We start from the raw sequence: 18,409 nt of genomic DNA on the forward strand, positions 1-18,409 counted from the left end.
AAATATTTGAATTAGAAATGCCACTGGTGAGGGTCCATTGGGGCTTAGACTGAGGTTCCCATTTTTCTTTGTTCTTAAGAGTCTTAGCTCACACAGGGGTTTCAATTCTAACTCCGCATTGGGCTTGCTCTAAATTTCTCATCTGCAAAACCTCCCAAGACATTCATCACCCACTTAACAATCTGTTTTCTATTCCCTGCCTTTCTCATGAACTTAGGTTTGTATTTCAATATGTATTGCTTGTAATTTTCCCATCATTTCTAGGCAGTTGAGAGTGAAAGGATTTTCAGAAACATCATCTACCACGTTGCTGGAAATAGTTCATAATATGTTACTATTTTCTTGGCATCTTAAAATTTCCTCACTTAAAGGGTAATGTTTACAATGAAAATAATACCTAAGAACATATTGTAGATATAAAAAGCAACTGTGTCTCTGGAGAATTGCTCTCAAGTTAGAGGGCAAATGCCAGGACAGGGCAAAGAGAATTGGATCTTGGACCAGCAGTGAAATGTAAGGTACTTGAGAAAATAGCTATCAGGGGCAGTGATGGAGAAGATGAAGGGAGCTCAGGACCATAAAATTGGGAAGGAAGGTGCTCTAGCAGAGAAAGGGCCATTCTTGTGAGGAGGAATGGAAGCTGAAGAAAGGAAAAATAGTGTTAGGGGTAAAGGCAGATTCCAGCCAAGACAGGCAAAGAGATTCTGGGATCTCAGGATGTTGGAATGTAAGGAGGAAGAATGGATGGGCCTACGGGTAAGGGAGTAGTTAGTGATCATAAAGAGCATCCTGTTATCGCAGTGCCCATGCCAGGACAGTGTGTAGGCTGCCAGCCTGCCCTCAGAGGCTGCTGTCCACTCAGATGCCAGTTCTTAGTCCAGTCAGCTATGGCCAAGGCCACAGGGTACCACTACATGAAGCTGAATAGGAGCAAATGCCTGTGACCCTTTTTATTCAAATGGGAGCAGTGTGACTGGGAGGCATGTCCAATACAGGTTGCTGACAAGCAAAAAACAAAACAAAACAAAATAAATCTTTAAGATAAGGCCTTTACATCCTACAATTGATAGAAAATAATTTCGACACCCTAGAAGAATTATCACTACACCACAAGTAATTAAAATTTCATGGACAGTATGGTACTGGGGCTATAATAATAATGCTAATAGTTACTATTTATTTTATAATTGAATATATTTTACAAATATGATTTTCAATTCAAGTAGGAGTTTCTCTTTATTATACAGGTGAGATAGCTGAGATTTTACAAACATCTGGAGCCACAAATAGCACATGATGATGCTGTCACTTAAATCTAGGTCTCTCTTTGCTTAAAGCTCATAGGTTTTTTGTTGTTATTTTTGTTTTTGACTCTGCAAACCTGCCTATTTTTTAAAACTAGTAATATAGTTAAAGAACAAAATAGAAAAGGTAATTTTGACATTGGAAATAGTTTAAATGTTAAAATCTGTGAATCCCAGTTTCCCAAGGAATTTTAAGTTAATCTTCCCCCATCTGAAACTTAGTTGTGTGCCCCAGGGAAGTACAGAAAGGAAACAGTAGGCATAGTTTCCCTGTGTTGCCCATCAGCCAAATTGATAAGAAATAAATAAGACAAACTACAGGCTCCAGAGAGAATTTGTGAAATAGTCCCTCTGGCGTTCAGGTGGAATCATGTCTTTCTCTGTGAAGTCTGACTGATTTGGCATCATCTGTGAGCATAAAACTCTTGCCTTCCTGACTGAACATACTCTGAGATCATTTTTCAGATTTTCAAATATCTCTCTTATTATGTGTAGAGTAATTATTTTTTGGTTTATATTTTATAATTCCATGTTATATTTTCTTGTTTACATTTTCAAATTATACTTCCTACAAAATTTGGCACATTGCTGGAAATACAGCTAGTGCTCAATAAGCATTATAATGTAAGTACTGATTATAATGATTAAATTAATTAGTTTTATATCAAACAAAATTTACTTTTGCAACTAATTATACTTATACCATTAACTTGAAGCACTTCAATTCTATCAATTTTCAATTCAGTCTAACAAATGAAAGAATATGGGTTATGTGCCCGGCTGTCCTTTTTCCAAGGAGTAAGGCCCTGTACTTCCTCTCTGATGCTTGGTCAACCACCGTGGAAAGAAGAATAAATTCAAACACTAATACTGAGTCCTGTACCTCTCTGAGGTATTCCTGTGGGAAATAGTACCTATTTCTTTGAAGCCCTAACACAACAATGAGTAGTGCAGAGAAATTGATGAATGTAAATTAGTTTTTCTACCCAGTTGTTTATCATATGTTCAAGAAAGTACCCAAGAAAACCTCTCCCTCAAAATTCCTGACTAGTGTGAGAGATCACCCAGCCTTCATTGGAACCAAAGCCGAGCCAAGTCTAGGCTGCCCAGAGCCATTCAGCAGATGTGTCCAGTGTGGTGCAGTAGTAAAAACCGCAGCAACTGATACTCAGTCCTAGGTGGGACCTAACGGTGTGGAGAAAAACTTGGAAAGGGAGACTCGAAGCTGATGGGAGTGGCAGGTCAAAATAGATCTATAAATTTATGACGGGAGTAGGCACATATAAAGAGGTGTTATATTACAACTGAAAATGATAGTGAGGAAGTGACAGTATACAGACTCAAGAATTCTCTGAAGAGGTATGATCAAAGTGCCTTAGGAAAGAACATTCTTATGGGCAAAGTTCTCCATATTATTTGGTTACTTCTTGAATTCTGCATCTTCTTCTTGGCATTCTTTAGAGGGGTATGTAGTTGACTGACATTCTGGTAGTTGGCACTAAGCCAGCAGGTCGTTATCTCCCGAGGGGTCCCAGACTGCGAGAGGGCACAGGCCGGGCTGGGGGTCCCCCCGCCCCCCGAGTGCACAAATTTTTGTGCACCGGGCCTCTAGTCTATATATATAAAAGCCTAAGTGATTGTTCCACCAGTAGCTATGACATGCACTGACCACCAGGGGGCAGGCACTCAACCAGTGGTTCTCAACCTTCCTAATGCCGAGACCCTTTAATACAGTTCCTCATGTTGTGGTGACCCCCAACCATAAAATTATTTTCATTGCTACTTCATAACTGTAATTTTGCTACTGTTATGAATCATAATGTAAACATCTGATATGCTATATGTGTTTTCTGATGGTCGCGACCCACAGGTTGAGAACCACTGCTCAACACACAAGCGTGGAAACATGGAACAGACTGATGAATCTCAGAGGGAAAGGGGCTAGGGGGATGGAGGGAAGAGATTTACCAAAGATCTTATATGCAGTCGGGTCCCTTGGCCTGTCCTGTGGGGTTTGGGCCGAAACCGGCAGTCCAACATCCCTTGAGGGGTCCCAGATTGTGAGAGGGCGCAGGCCAGGCCAAGAGTCACCACCGGTGCACGAATCCGTGCACCGGGCCTCTAGTGTAATTATATGAAACTATAATAATTGATCAAATCACTGAGAAGAGGTTCACCCTCATTTTTCAAACACTGTCAAGCATTATTTCTTTCTAAAATTTTTAACTAAATATTTTATTTAAAATGTTTTTATGTTTTATTTTTATGCCCAAAATACTTTTATGTTTCTGTGTACAAATTATTTATTTGATTGCATCTGTACTGGCCTTGGATCATATAAGAATTCTTTTAAACAAAGTTTTTTTTATTTTTTGAGGAAAAAAAATGTATCTTGTTTATTCACAAAATCATTTTAATATAACTTCTTAATTCAACTCCCTCTCCCCTCCCCCTAAGAATGGTAATCTCTTACTATACAGAGATTTCCCTTTTTTGTTGTTCAGGATGTTTACTTGTCAACATTGCAGAACATTTCACTGCTATGGTTAAATATCCATATAAAATTTTTTTAATCTTCCTACCTCGTTTTGAATAAATGTTCATGATATAAATATTATAGGAGACATTTTTCTCTACTTTTAAGCTTCTCTATAACCTAAAGAACATTGTACAACATTTCACAGTAGTATTGCTACTCCCACCTTTCTGAACTCAGCCCACACCAATTTCTCTTTCTACTTAAACACTCATTATATATGTGACCACAAATATGTTACATGATCCCAAGATAAAACTTTGTTTTATCATTTCTAATCATATTAGTATTTATTTCAACCTATTAAATGGTATCGCTGTGAAAATGTTACATTACATTATGATGTGTTTTGTAGATCAAGTCAGGAAATAAAAAATTGATATGGTGGGCAAGGGTTGTGTAAACCAATGTTTGAAAATATTTTGAGATAGCATAAAATTAAGAGGGTCCTTTCAAATATATCAAGTCAGGTCTTTATTGAACCAAAAAGGCCAGGCTAGATGAATAAGCGCTGCAGATGCAACATTAATCTGTAAGGTTCGAAGTATCCTAACATCCTTGGCTCCCCACTTCGCTGCCCTACCTCTCTCCAACTCAGAAGCATACATTAACTTTGGCAGGAAGAGAGGATTTTTTGTTTATTTTTCCCACTGACCTTCCATGGTTCCTGAAATTCTCAACCATAATTTATTCATCTGAGAGAAAAGTACAGTAATATAATTCAAATAAACTAGTACAGACTGGGGACATAGACAATTAAAGTTTAATAGAAAAGAGCAACAAAAAGGAAAGTCTCAGCCTAGAACATGTGGATTTGAGGGGCGAAAATCGAAAAATGAGATGAAGTTTGTGTGGAGGAGATGGAGCATTGGGGGACAAGGAAGGAAGAGGGAAATGCAATCTTTTGCCTCGTTTGCAGTCTTTCCTGGACTCATTAAGCCTCAACTAGCAAAGAGATTCTGCTCGTTGGAATCCCAAAGAAAAACTAGAACAGATACTATTTTCCTTTTTTAAACCTTGTCATGTGGCAAATGCAGTGTCCATTTTTAACAAAATTTTTCCTCAGCAATGTATAAAAATGTGCTGGGTTGATTTAAATAGTTAATAGTAAATAGTATTAACTGAAAATAAATAGCAACTATTTACAAAATTGGTCAGTAGCATTTGCCTAACGTAGATACTATGGTTGCATTTCTTTTTACTCTCTTTTGAAAAGTTTATAGCTTCTTCTGTTATACTGTTTTAAGCTACATTTAGTAAATATTTGGGGGTAGTGATGTGATCTTAAAGGATGCCTAGCTGTAGGACTACTGCTCAACTGGCTTGGCCCCTAAAAATGTGCCTGGGTTATTTCAAAATAAATTGGATTTAGAGTTTCGATAATGCTGACCTGTAATTTATGGATGCATATATGTTTTTACTTTGTAAATATAGTTCATTTACCCCTAAAATGCAAGGCAGACGGATGGGGACTTCAGGAAGAGCCATCACGAAGAGCACCAGTGTGAGTGGAGAGATGTACACACTGGAGCATAATGATGGCAGCCAGTCGGACACAGCCGTGGGGACAGTAGGAGCAGGTGGGAAGAAACGGAGGTCCAGCCTGAGCGCCAAGGTGGTCGCCATAGTGTCTCGACGGAGTAGAAGCACATCCCAACTAAGCCAAACAGGTGAGTGAAGCGAATGCAGCTTAAGCATCTCAAGGTCTTGCTGGAGAGACCAGAATGGATCTTCGTGCTGTGGATTGTGATGGGTTTGTAGAGTGTAGTGATTCTTTGCAAAGGAAGTTTCTTTTTCTGTCTCTGGAAATCTGTTACATGTATGTGTTTTGTTTGTTTTTTTCTATAGAGTTGTCTAAGCAAGTATAATTGTCAACCTGTCATGTGGTCAGATATGTTTCTTTAAATTAAAGGAAAGTTAAGGTCATGTTTATAAATATGCAAGGAAATGCAAAGAAGTGTTTAAGATCCAAATTGATTTATATGCAAGAAAAGCAACAGGATTTTCCTTTTCAAAATGTTCCGCAATACAATTACTTATAATTTAGGCCCTATCTATATTTTTATAGAAAAGAAGGTCAGTTGTGCAACTTGAAATACAGTTTTTATGGCACTGTATGAACATAAAAATTGAACTGTAATTGTTAAATTTTCAATGCAAGTGAACCCTGCAGTTATCTTTACTTTAGAAAAATGGGTCAGCGGATTTGTGCAAAGAATAATGTTTTAATACAAATTGAGTTTCAAATGTTTTTCTACTGCTTATAAATCTTAAAAGCTTTCTGTCCTCAAGGTATTTAGGAAAAAAGTAAACAGGAAGATGGTTATTTCTGTATTATAAAATAGAAAAAACTGCCTAAGATTATATAACATTTGGTTAGACATACTAACAATTCATTGCGATGCTCAGTCAGTACTATGGAAAACAAAAGGTAAGATAAATATTGAACTGATTTCAGTTGTCAGCACCTGTCTCTCCTGTTATAAACATCGGTACCAATTTTTGTTCCTTAACAGCAAAAGTGTTGTCCACAAAGTTTACTTATATGAAAAAAACTTTCATGAAATCCTTTTTATGGTTGACTTAGCATCCTGGAAAGTACTTGTTTAAAATTATGCATGGTACTGGACAGATTCACACATAAATTAGAGATAGGAAAGTTTGAGCCATTCAAAAATTGAACTAATAATACACCTACTTGACTAGACAGAGGTTTTGTCTTTCTGAAAACCACAGTTTCAGACAAAGCTAAATTAGCTAGCATCTCTGTGATAGACCTGCCTCTGTGTCAGCCCACTAAGATGAGCTAACTGTTTATTATGAAGGGGAATCATTGATCTTCTTTAGGGTCAGGATTCTTCCTTAGGAGTAGGAGGCATTCTTCCTTGTTTTGCTTTCTTTTTTATGGTGGTGCTTCTTGGTTGATGGTTTGATGTAATGATGCTTTACAGTGTGGACTATGGATGAGCCTTTTACCACCAAATTTCCAAATCCTCCATCACGTATATGAAATGGAAATGGTCTGTGGTCATTTTAGGAAACCATGTTTCCTGTGTGAGAAGCTGCAGGTTTAGGAGATGGCTTATCTTCTCCCTCCAACTTTCCACAGTCTTTCTCTTTTTATTCTTCTTCTGTAGTTAGTTCCCCCTCTATCAGTTACTAATTGAGTACCATTATATTTTCTTAGAATAAAACACAGCAATATGTTTAGATAGGAACCATACCGGTGGCACAGCTTTTAAGTAACAAATTCAAAGGATCGCCATGGAAACACTCAGTCCTTTTGCTTTATGAATTTAATCTTATTCCAGCTACATTCATTGTTGAATTGCAAATACCTACCTTCCCAAAAGTTTTATTGCCAGTAATTTACCTGGAATACTTTGCCTGCCGTAGGAGACTGGGTTGCAATATACAGGAGCACAAAGGACATTAGATTACAAAGCCAAGATAACAAAACAGTTCTGTTCCAAAGTAACTCAGTGAGTGAACTTTGACTTTATCTTTCTAGGACTCTTTTCCTTTATATTATTATACTAGAGGCCTGAGGCACAAAATTGTGCACTTGGGAGGGGGGTTCCCCAGGCTGGCCTGTGCCCTCTCACAGTGCGGGAACTCTGCAATCTATCTCCCCAAAGAGGTAGGCCCCGCACACCCATCCAGGGCTCCTCGATGGATTGCCCCAAAGAGGTAGGCCGGAGCCAGAGGACCCCACGCCAGGGGACCCTCGGCCTTGCTGCGCAGAGCTGGAGCCGCCGGGACCCACCGGGACCCGCCTTCACGGCTCCGCTTGCACGCAACCCCACTCGTGTACAAACGCCCGCTGCACATGCAGCCTCCTGGTGATGGATTGTTATGGCGTGAGGGCATCACGACGCGAGGGCATGATGGCCACATAGGCTTTTATTAGTATAGATGAGTTTGCTAATATAATGGGTGGGTTGGATTCATGTCCTCCTGTGAACTCTTCACATAATAAAATTTTATGTTTCTTTTCCTACATCGTAATGTTCCCTTTTATTTGATAACCTGTTCTGATGCTTCTAAAGTAAATTACAAGTGGTGGCAAAACTCTATTATCGTTGTTCTTTGTTTCAGTGAATGGCCTGGTTTTTCCCTTCTTCTATCTTCTACAGGTGATTTTTTTCCTCTGCCAATGATTCTATTTCCTCTGTCCACTGAAGATTCAGTGACATTCAGAATTTCTCATTCTAAGAAATCTTATTTTCTATTGCTTCAGCTTCTACAAATGACCATCAGATCTGTACTTTTAGATTCCTCCTCACCCAAGAAATATTCCCTCATCGAAATGCCCATAGAAAGCTCCTCTTGGATGCCCCACTGTAAACATGCCAGCATTCCCACACATCTGAATGCTCAGCTCTTCCGTTCAACAACACCACTGTTTTAATGGCTACAAATCCTTAGAATCTTTTTTTTTAATTTTTTTCCTAAACTCTGTCTTCCCCAGGCCCATCATCCCAGAAAAACAATCTATCTATTTTTTATTCAATTCTAAGAAACATTAGACAAGCTGACTTAAATGCCCTTGTTGTAAAATAAAACTATTAATTCCAAACTGGTGAGGCTTTTCAGGAGGCCCTCCAAAAGCACAGATGAGACATGTTTTCTAATAGTGTCAACTGAGCAAAGATTCAGAGGAGGAAAACAGCATTACACATACAGGGTGGGGCAAAAGTAGGTTTATAGTTGTTCTTATGGAAAATAATACAATAAATAATAAATAATAATAATACAAGTATAAACTGCATTTCATGTACTCACAACTATAAGCCTACTTTTGCCACATCCTCTATATTAATACAAGGTATGTATTCTATGGAATAGAATGTACATATCATGTTTAATTTAAATGTTTAATTATCCTATACAATAAAGAGGTGATATGCAAATTGACCCTCACACTCTCACAAGATGGCTACCTACGACCAGGCCGGCAGGGGGGTTAGTGAGGGACGACCAAACAACTGAACAGCAGGCTGTGTGGGGTGACCAGGCTGGCAGGGGGGCTGTTGGGGGCAACCAGGCTGGTGGGGGGGGGGCAGTTAGGAGCAACCAGGCCATCAGCGAGGGGGCAGTTGGGGGTGACCTGGTCGACAGCGGGGGGAAGTTAAGAGCAACCAGGCCGGCAGGAGGGGCAGCTAGGGGCAATCAGGCTGGCACGCAGAGGCAGTGAGAGGTGATCAGGCCAGCAGGGGGGGGGGCAGTTAGGGGTGACAGGCAGGCAGGCAGGTGAGCAATTAGGAGCCAGCAGTCCAGGATTGTGAGACGGATGTCTGACTGCTGGTTTAGGCCCGATCCCGGCCTAAACCAGCAGTCTGACATCCTCCCAAGGGGTCCCAGATTGGAGAGAGTGCAGGTTGGGCTGAGGGAACCCCCACCCCCATGCACAAATTTCGTGCACCGGGCCTCTAGTGTTTAATATAAAAGAAAAACTTCACTTAAGGGCTTCTGGTATAGTGAGCCTCTTTGGGATCCACCTTGTCACCCTTGGTTACAGATTCTCTCTCCTCTTTTTAGAATAAGAGATTAAAAAAAAGAAGACATAGTTGTTCTGCTTTTGTTTTATAGCCACAGGATTGCTTGAAGGAGTATATTTGAGACTTTGTTCAAAATCAACTAAAGTATAATTAACAAATTGAAGAGCATAGTACACACACAAACATACACACACACACAATTTACTGGGCTCTTTAATTTTATGTATATTCTTATAGAATATTTCAATTATAAATAATATGAATATTTTAAAATCACCTTTACCACACTTTTTATTCATAATGAAAGTAGGAACACTTTTTCAAAAAAAAATTTTAACTAAGAGAATGACATAAACAGACAAGTTTCCAAACAGTGACTCTCCTGCTACTCTGGTAAATGCCTTCAAGCAATAAGCACATGGCTAAACACCTGTTCAGTAAACAGTAGCTGAATTAGATTGAAAAGTGCAGTAGTTAAGGAAAGGGGAAATGAAGAAAGAGCTCCTGATCCAGGAATATATTGTAATTGATGAAGTTCTGGGTAAACTTAGGGCTATGCTTTAGAATGTGAAGGAGATTGTACCTTAAGTAGGTTTAAAGGCCACCCTGATGTACTGTGAGGATTTGGTCCCTCACTCACAGGCTGACTATATGATATTCCTGCGGTGGTAATCTCCTTCTCACTTGTAAATGAGGGCATTATTGAGAAGGGTATACAAATCTGTGATGAGTCATCCCTAAATACACCCTTGTAATTACCTACAAGTGTAAGGCAATTATGATAAGTATCATAGAATGGTAAATATACATGAATAAATTGAATCTAACTGAATAAAACTAATAATAGGTTTACATTTCAAGAGCTTTCTCCATGCACTCTTAAGTTATATACATGCATGTGTGTGTACTTAACAATTTCACTTTGTTATTAGTCACAACAAATGTATGAAGTACCATTATTATTATTCCTATTTTGAAGTTGAAGAAACTGAGGCATAGAGGGATTAGGTAACTTGCCCAAGGTCCCATTGCAAGTGATTGGGCCAGAATTTAAACCCAGGATTCCTGATGCCAGAGCCCATGCTCTTAACCACTGGGCTAAAAGGGGGAGTTTAAAATAAGCTTCAAAAAAACATTACTGCACAACTATGTTGTTAGTACACCATAGGCACATGCCAGGCACTTGGCTAAGAGCTAGGAGCACTAAAAAGGTTGAATTAGATATTATCCCTGCCCTCAAAGATATCACAGTATAATAAGGCACATGACAAGGAAATATTTCAGTTCAAAAAGGGCAATTATCTAAGCATCAAAGTGGTACAGAGGGAACCAAAGAAGAGTGCAATCCACTCTCACACAGTCTTGAGAGGCTTCCTTGAAGAGGTGAGCATTAAAAACTAAACCAGGAAGGACTTCCCAGGACACGGGGAACAACACATTGATTAAATGTTGAAAATATGCGCTTATTCCCCTGGGATATGGCAAATCAATCCTAAAATCACTTGAAAGATTTCTTTAATTTTAATTGGATATCCTTTCTCAATACAAGAGACAGGTCATCTCAGAATAGACCATATAAGCACTATACATGTGAGACTATGATTTCTGACTAGGACTTTTAGCTTTTATGAAGAAAACATGTATATAACCCTGGCTGGCGTTGCTCAGTGGTCAGAACATTGGCCTGCACACCGAACGGTTGCAGGTTCAATTCCCAGTGGAGGGCACGAACCTGGGTTGCAGGTTCAAAGATTCAATACCCCCCCTGTTGGGGTGCTTGTGGGATGCAGCCAATCAATGTGTCACTCTGCCATCAATGTTTCTTTCTCTCTTTCCTCCCCACCCCTTCTTCCACTCTAAGAATCAATGGGAAAAATATCCTTATATGAGGTTTAACAACAAAAAAATGAAAACATCTGTAAATGTAAATGATCAGCTTTTATACTGGCTACTGCTTGATTTATTTTACCCTATATTATGGAATAACTATATCCAGTACTATACCAGCCACAGTGGGTATTTCAGAATTAGTATTATCATACCTGGTGGAAGGAAATCATTCACAACTGAAATAAACAGGAACCAAAGAACTAAATGAGAAAATATAAAGCAAAATGCCAAACATAAAGTCCCCATGCCATTATGTATGTTACCAAAAGAAGTGGGAAAAGCCCTGGTTCGGTGGCTCCGTTGGTTGGAGCACGGTCCCATACACCAAAGGGCTGTGGATTTAATTTCCAGTCGGGGCACCTGCCTGGGTTGCGGGTTCCATCCCCAGTTGGGGCGCTCATGAGGGGCAACCAATCAATGTTTCTCTTTCACATCTGTGTGTTTTTTTTTCCTCTCTCTCTCTCTCCCATCTTCTCTCTAAAAGCAATGAGTATATCCCCTGGCAATCACCAAGCTGTTGACAGTGTCCATGATTTTGTGGGGTTTTTTTTTTGTTTTTTTTTGCTTTTTTGTTCAATTACCCACCCCAACCCAGGCCCTCAACGCCCCATCCCCGACAGCTGTCTCCTGCTCTCTATGTCTCTCTCAGACCTATTGATATTACCTCTTCTCATGGCAATGAGCAGATCTCTTTCTTATTCTCACTCAGAATATGGGTCTAAAAGACTTTTTTTTGCCTTGGCAATTTATCTCAATTAAATTAATTTTGCATTACAGTCACATGAATGAAACATTTCAGAAAGTCCATAATAGAGTTAAAAACTACATGGAGTTCATTAGCCACCAAGAAGATTATAATATAGGCAAAAATATAAGTATTCCAAGAAGTTTTGGGAGATTTGTGGCTACTTGACTTCACACTCGCTTAATAAGAGTTATTGAACTTCCAAAGCATATCACTAACTTCTCAAGATAAAAGATAAAAATCATAGGGAGAAACTAACAAAATTGCCCTTAATCCACTGTCAAGGAAAGAATACTGCACACTGATAAAACTATACTGCAACACTCACCCAAAGGGATAGTGCTTGAATAAGCTGATTTCAATGCACATTGAAATTGTTTTAAAATGCACACTGGAGCCGAAACCGGTTTGGCTCAGTGGATAGAGCGTCGGCCTGCGGACTGAAAGGTCCCGGGTTCGATTCCGGTCAAGGGCATGTACCTGGTTTGCGGGCACATCCCCAGTAGGAGATGTGCAGGAGGCAGCTGGTCGATGTTTCTCTCTCATCGATGTTTCTAACTCTCTATCTCTCTCTCCCTTCCTCTCTGTGGAAAATCAATAAAAATATATTTAAAAAAAATGCACACTGGACAATATTCATGCCAAGAACATTTTCAAGATATTAAATTTCCTCTGCTAATCTTTTATTCTCATTTTCTTCTCAAAAGTCATATAGACACAGCAAATCATAAAATAAATCAGCTTGGACCTCGTAGTTTCTTTACCTTGGAAAATGAGTGTCTTACATTTTCACTAGGACTTATTTTTTTCTCCTGACAAGCAATTCAGTTTACCAAAACATTCTCTGTATTTTGAGTCCAGTGCTGCTTTGTGAAGAAACTCTGCCTTCTCTTCTCCTTTACAAAAGTAAGTGGTAGGTTGGAAATCTAAGGTGGTCTCTGAATACTCTAGGAAAAGTGTTCTTGGCTCTGCTGATTATAATCAAAGCAAAAATCCGTGCCCCTCCAGAAGTTTCAGAAACTGAAAACTACCTTGCTGAAGTCTAAATTCCTTCTCTGTGCCTCATTTATTTGATTCATTTAATAGCACAAGAAAAACATTCTGAGGAACGTAATGTTTCATGTTCTTTGTTTTCCTGGACACAAAATCATGGTGCCAAAAATGATTCTCAAGTCTGCAAAACCATCAAATGAATGTAAGCATGGGTTCCTTTATTTACTGGTGCTGTCTGGCTTAGGAATTCACTACTGTTAATAGAGATTCAATGCGGCTATAGTAACTCATCTTCTGAGAGATGCCCTAATAAGGATTAGTATTTTCAAACATACACCAGCTGCTCTATTTTTGTCCTTTTTCTTGTTCTAACCTATAAATTTTGAGTTTGGCTAATATGTAGATATACTTTTAGGTTGCTTTGGCAGGAAAAATATCTGAGTGGAATTAATTTTTATAATTAATTTGTATTTCAGAATTTGGATGAGGAAAGGACACTAACAATAATTATGTGCCTTTAAAGCACAATACAATAAGTACTCAAATAATTATATGTGGTGATAATTATTGTTAACTGTGCAAAGATAATTTTTAACATGAGGTCAATTTCAGAATGGGTGTTATAAAATATTTTGGTTCACTCAAATGTAATAAGAAACTTCTCTGATTATTTTTACAACAGATGACCAATTTCAGTGCGTTCTCATTTCATGCAGAGTGGTTTTATATTGAGATATTTTTTGTTGATTTACTGCAGTGATTTTCAACCTTCTTCATCTCATGGGACACATAAATTAATTACTAAAATTCTGCAGCACACCAAAAATTATATGTTTTGCCAGTCTGCAAAAAAGGGGGGGTATTATTTTGATTTATTTACAAAAAGAATAATGATAATAGTAAATTACCTAACCTTTTTGCTCCAAAATGACATTTTTTTAATTGGGCTCCTATACTTGTATATAAGGATTTCTGGTTCCAAGAATGAACCTACCAGAAGCATTCTTTTTCTGCAACATGACCAATAAGATCCAATTGTAGTATATGACCTATATATTCAGGGCATTGGCTGTTGTCATATTTTTTATTTGACAACCTAAGGGAAAAGAGGTCAATGCCCATGACTAAATAGTCAATTATTGCATGTTTTAAAAACTCCTGCAGCACACTGGTTGAAAACCTGTGATTTATTATTTTACTTACAGTTTTCAAATTTTTAAACCCAGAAAAGCAAAAAGAAGACATGTAAAACTCCTGAAATATCCCCAATTGCAAACCCACTGTGAAAAAAAATCACTGAATAATTAGCTGATATTTATGCATTTGTTTATTAATATTGATAAAACCATAAGCAATAATAGCATAGAAATGGCAACTGGGGTGAATGAATTTGCTTTGGACCAAAGTGTAGAATATAAGGAAAGAGGATCTAGAAGACTCCTGAAGAAAAAATAAAGTTAAGGACCCATTTGAGCCTCAGTGTTCCCAACTCTAAAATGGAAAAATAAACGATACCTACCTCAGAAGGCTGATGTGAGGATTAAATGAAAATTTATGTTAGTATATTAGCAATGTACCTGGTATATAGAAAGGGTTCAGTGATAATAATAATTAGCAATTTTAATATTCTAAGGAATAAAAAAAAGAATAGTAGATAAAGAGCAGATATCACTGACATCATGAATGGCATTGAGTGGGCAGGTTAATCCAGCAAATATTTGTATCTGCTCATTAGATGTAAATTAGTTAATAGAATACAAATTCTTAAGATCTTACTCTGGAGTTCTTCTAAATCACTGTGCTGTGGTTCTCATGGTTCCCTTGTCCCTTTTTGAAGCTCAGGTGAACCATCAGCCCTGGCCTCAGGAAGTTGCACTTGGTCATATATAGCATGTTGGGCATGCACTTGAATAGTGTTTGTGGACTCAAAGTATGTTCATCCCATATTAGGAATTATCTGCAGAAGAGTGATCCAGGCTTTCTCCTTCCCTCTGCCCTGTTACCCAGCCTCCTCTATATTAAGTCAGGGGCCAGCAAACTCTGGCTCAAAGCCTTTTTTTATGGGCTAAGGATAATTTCTATGATTTTTCAAATGGTTGGAAAAATCACAATAAGAATAATATTTTGTGACACATGAAAATTACATAAAATGTAGTTTTGGTGTCTATACATACAGTTTTGTTGAAATACAGCCATGCTGATTAATTTATGTATTGTCCTGCTTTCATGCTACAAAGGCAGAGACCTTATGGTTCACAAGCCAAAAATATTTACTGTCTAGACCTTTAAAGGGAAAATTTCATGGCTTTGTATCTAGGCCAAGTACATAATGCCTGCAGTGCAGAAAGCAGAGACATGAGCCATCCGTGGTCATTCTTATGGTTCCCTAAATACATTCTCTGCTTCTCAGAGTCAGGAATTAAATTATGCTACTACCATGACTTTCCATTTTCCCCCTTCTTGTTGTAGTGTTTACATTCATACCATGCACCATATCATACCTCATTAGACACAATGATTCTCCAGAATGAAGGCTTATGCCCCCCAAAGATAAGATACCTGAGACCTGAGACCTTGCCCTAAAACTAGCGCTTCCCTCAAAACTAATTTTCCCAGTTGGGATCTTAGGGACTGTGTCTGTGATTTAAGTGGTAATCAGTCTGTGATTTAAGTGGTAATCACTTAGCACTTAATGAATGTGAGTTTATGCATTTTGTCTCTTTTTTTACAAGCCACTCCCTCAGTCCTCCTCACACTTCTGTCTGAAGTTTGCCCATCCAGTGTCCCCAGACTTCTTGCTAAGGTCACAGAAAGTCCATGGGCATGAATTTAATTTGGATAACATTTACCTTATGCTTCAGGTCACATGTATTATGCAGATGTGAAACCAATAAGATGTGTATGATAGAAAAATATTGGTTAAAAATGTCCACTTTTTTTTACATGAATAAACAATTCTTGTTTATTTACCATCTCTCATGTCCACAACTTCATTTCTGGCATTGATCCAGCTAGACCTACTTTCCTTGAGTTCACAGGACACTTAAAGCTTCCTTCTTTGCACCTTTACAGATGCTAAACCCTCCACCTGGCAAGTCCTTCATCTGTCATCTTGCCTGTCAAAGTTCTTTTCTTTGTTTAAGCCCTATCCAAATTCCAGCTTCCTGTCAGGGCCAACAGTGACTCTCTGAACTCCTGGAAGACTTTTTTGGTTCTCATGCAATGCTGTTTAAGTACTTCTCTAGCCCATAAATATCTGTTGAGTTCTTGTCACAAGACAAACTTCAAAGTTACTCAAGAGCAGTAACCAAGCAGCAGGTACTTTTTGGTCTTGCACAGCATAGTGCCTTCACTGCAGAAGAACCCTGATGGAAGTCTATTGGATGGGTGAGTAGGATGCTTGCTCGGATGATAGTTAATTGAATATATTGTGGTATTTCATTTAGTATTGTGACATGCTGTTCTTAGTGGGTAAGTATAAAAGGCAGTTTTTCTTCTGAGTTGCTTTATTTTTAAGAAAGCTACAGTTTTTTTTACTTTTAACAGGTATAAATTTTTTTTATTACTTTTCTACCTCCCCTTTTCCTTTTTTGCTTACATATAACTTCAAAGGCACATAAACATCGATCTGGATACATTTTACTGGGTAATTCCACCTTTTTGCTTTTAAGTTTTAGCCCTTCCTTTTGTAAACAACAATAGATAATTGTTATTTAAATGAATTGTTGTGGTAGTAACTTCTTTATCATTACAGAAAAATCTAAAGTAACATTTTATTAGAAAATTGCTAAAAGATAAAAATTTGCATTGATAATGATTAAGATATTACAGATTCCAACACCCTATTACATATATCATTTCATTTAATAAAAGTCTGCCTATTAACTTTGTGGAAATACAAAGGTTAAAAAATACAAACTATCCAGGTTTTTTGGAAATCTGTATTTTGTTGGGGATAGAGATAGAGGATCCCTGTGCAAAATGTATCTAACTAGCTGCTTTCTAAGTCAGCTAGTGAATTCCTATGTTGAAAATAGAACTTCTGATGTCAGGCCAGTACATTGTGATACTTATTACAAGCTCATTTACGTTGTAAAGGAGTCTTTTCTTATGACTAAAGAATGTGGCACACATGATTAGTCACGGTTTTACTGAGGCTTAAATGAACTTATGTTCTTGGACTACAGGAGAATTAGCAGTTAGCATATCAGATTCAAACTCAGTACTCTGGGATGTTTTTGTAAATAGAAATATCACATTTTATTAGCTATTGATTTAAAACTAAAAAAACTTCCGACAATTCATCAAATAGTAAATAATCTTATATTTAGGAAAGTTTCAAATGAAAGAAACTTATGTATATGTTTGTAATAAACATATACTGTAGTAATAAATAACTAAATAAATTAATATTTATAATAACATATAGTTGCATTGAAACACTTTGCTATTATCTAGTGAAGTAGAAGTATGTTGATTGGAAAATATAAGCAAATCAATTAACATCTTAATTTAACATTTTGATCACTTTGAATTCGAAAGTATAAGAATCTTTGATCTGTCTATCTGCACTATAGAAACTGAACATAGAGAGAGGGTCTAGAGAATAAAGTTTATTGATTAAAAATTCACAGGAAAATAAATTCAAGTGATAGTGAATTGAATGTAGATGAATCAACCTGCTTGCTCAAAAAATGCCAATTTCTATTTAAAACTTCTACCTCAGGAAATTTATCCAAACAGTTATTCAGTTGTTTTTAAAAATGAAAATTAAAAAGAAAGGAAGAAAGAGAAGATGTCTTTAAGAAAGAGTACATAGCCCTAACCGGTTTGGCTCAATGGATAGAGTGTCAGCCTGCGGACTGAAAGGTCCGCAGGTTCTATTCCAGTCAAGGGCATGTACCTTGGTTGTGGGCACATCCCCAGTGGGGAGTGTGCAGGAGCCAGCTGATCGATGTTTCTCTCTCATTGATGTTTCTAACTCTCTATCCCTCTCCCTTCCTCTCTGTAAAAAAATCAAATATATATATAAGAGTACATAAAATTTCATGGAGATTATGTGATCTTCAGCAAATTATTGACAAAGAAATACCAATTGATATATATATCAGAGACTTACTGATAAGACTGATGTGAACAGGAAAATTTTACCTTCAAAGTAAGAATTTACTTTTAGTTTAGTCTTCGGCTTTCTATAATGCTTAATAATAATTATGTCTTCTCACAGCCCTTTCTTTATTGTCTCTTTTAAAGACTCAAACATTCTATTTTTGTAGAGAAAAACTATCTACCTTAATAAATTAAGCAGTTCATTTTGACAATTGATCCATATTCTGTATGCAGTTAACATGAAGGACAAAGGCTGAATTCAAATGTTTTAATGTGTTAAATGCATTCACCAGGATGATCAAGCATTTTTTTTCCAGAAAAATGCTTGAAT

At 37.6% G+C, this 18,409-nt stretch overlaps 1 protein-coding gene across 1 annotated transcript in view; it reads left to right on the plus strand.

The window, feature by feature from the left end:
- RIMS1 (regulating synaptic membrane exocytosis 1) overlaps positions 1 to 18,409 on the plus strand; it is a 160,620-nt gene that overhangs the window by 100,582 nt on the left and 41,629 nt on the right. The window contains 1 exon segment of the mRNA XM_023754316.1: positions 5,275 to 5,510. Within this exon segment, the coding sequence (XP_023610084.1) occupies positions 5,275 to 5,510 (236 nt within the window).

Source organism: Myotis lucifugus, unplaced genomic scaffold (assembly GCF_000147115.1).
Source record: "Myotis lucifugus unplaced genomic scaffold, Myoluc2.0 scaffold_59, whole genome shotgun sequence".
In the NCBI taxonomy this organism is placed as follows: domain Eukaryota; kingdom Metazoa; phylum Chordata; class Mammalia; order Chiroptera; family Vespertilionidae; genus Myotis; species Myotis lucifugus.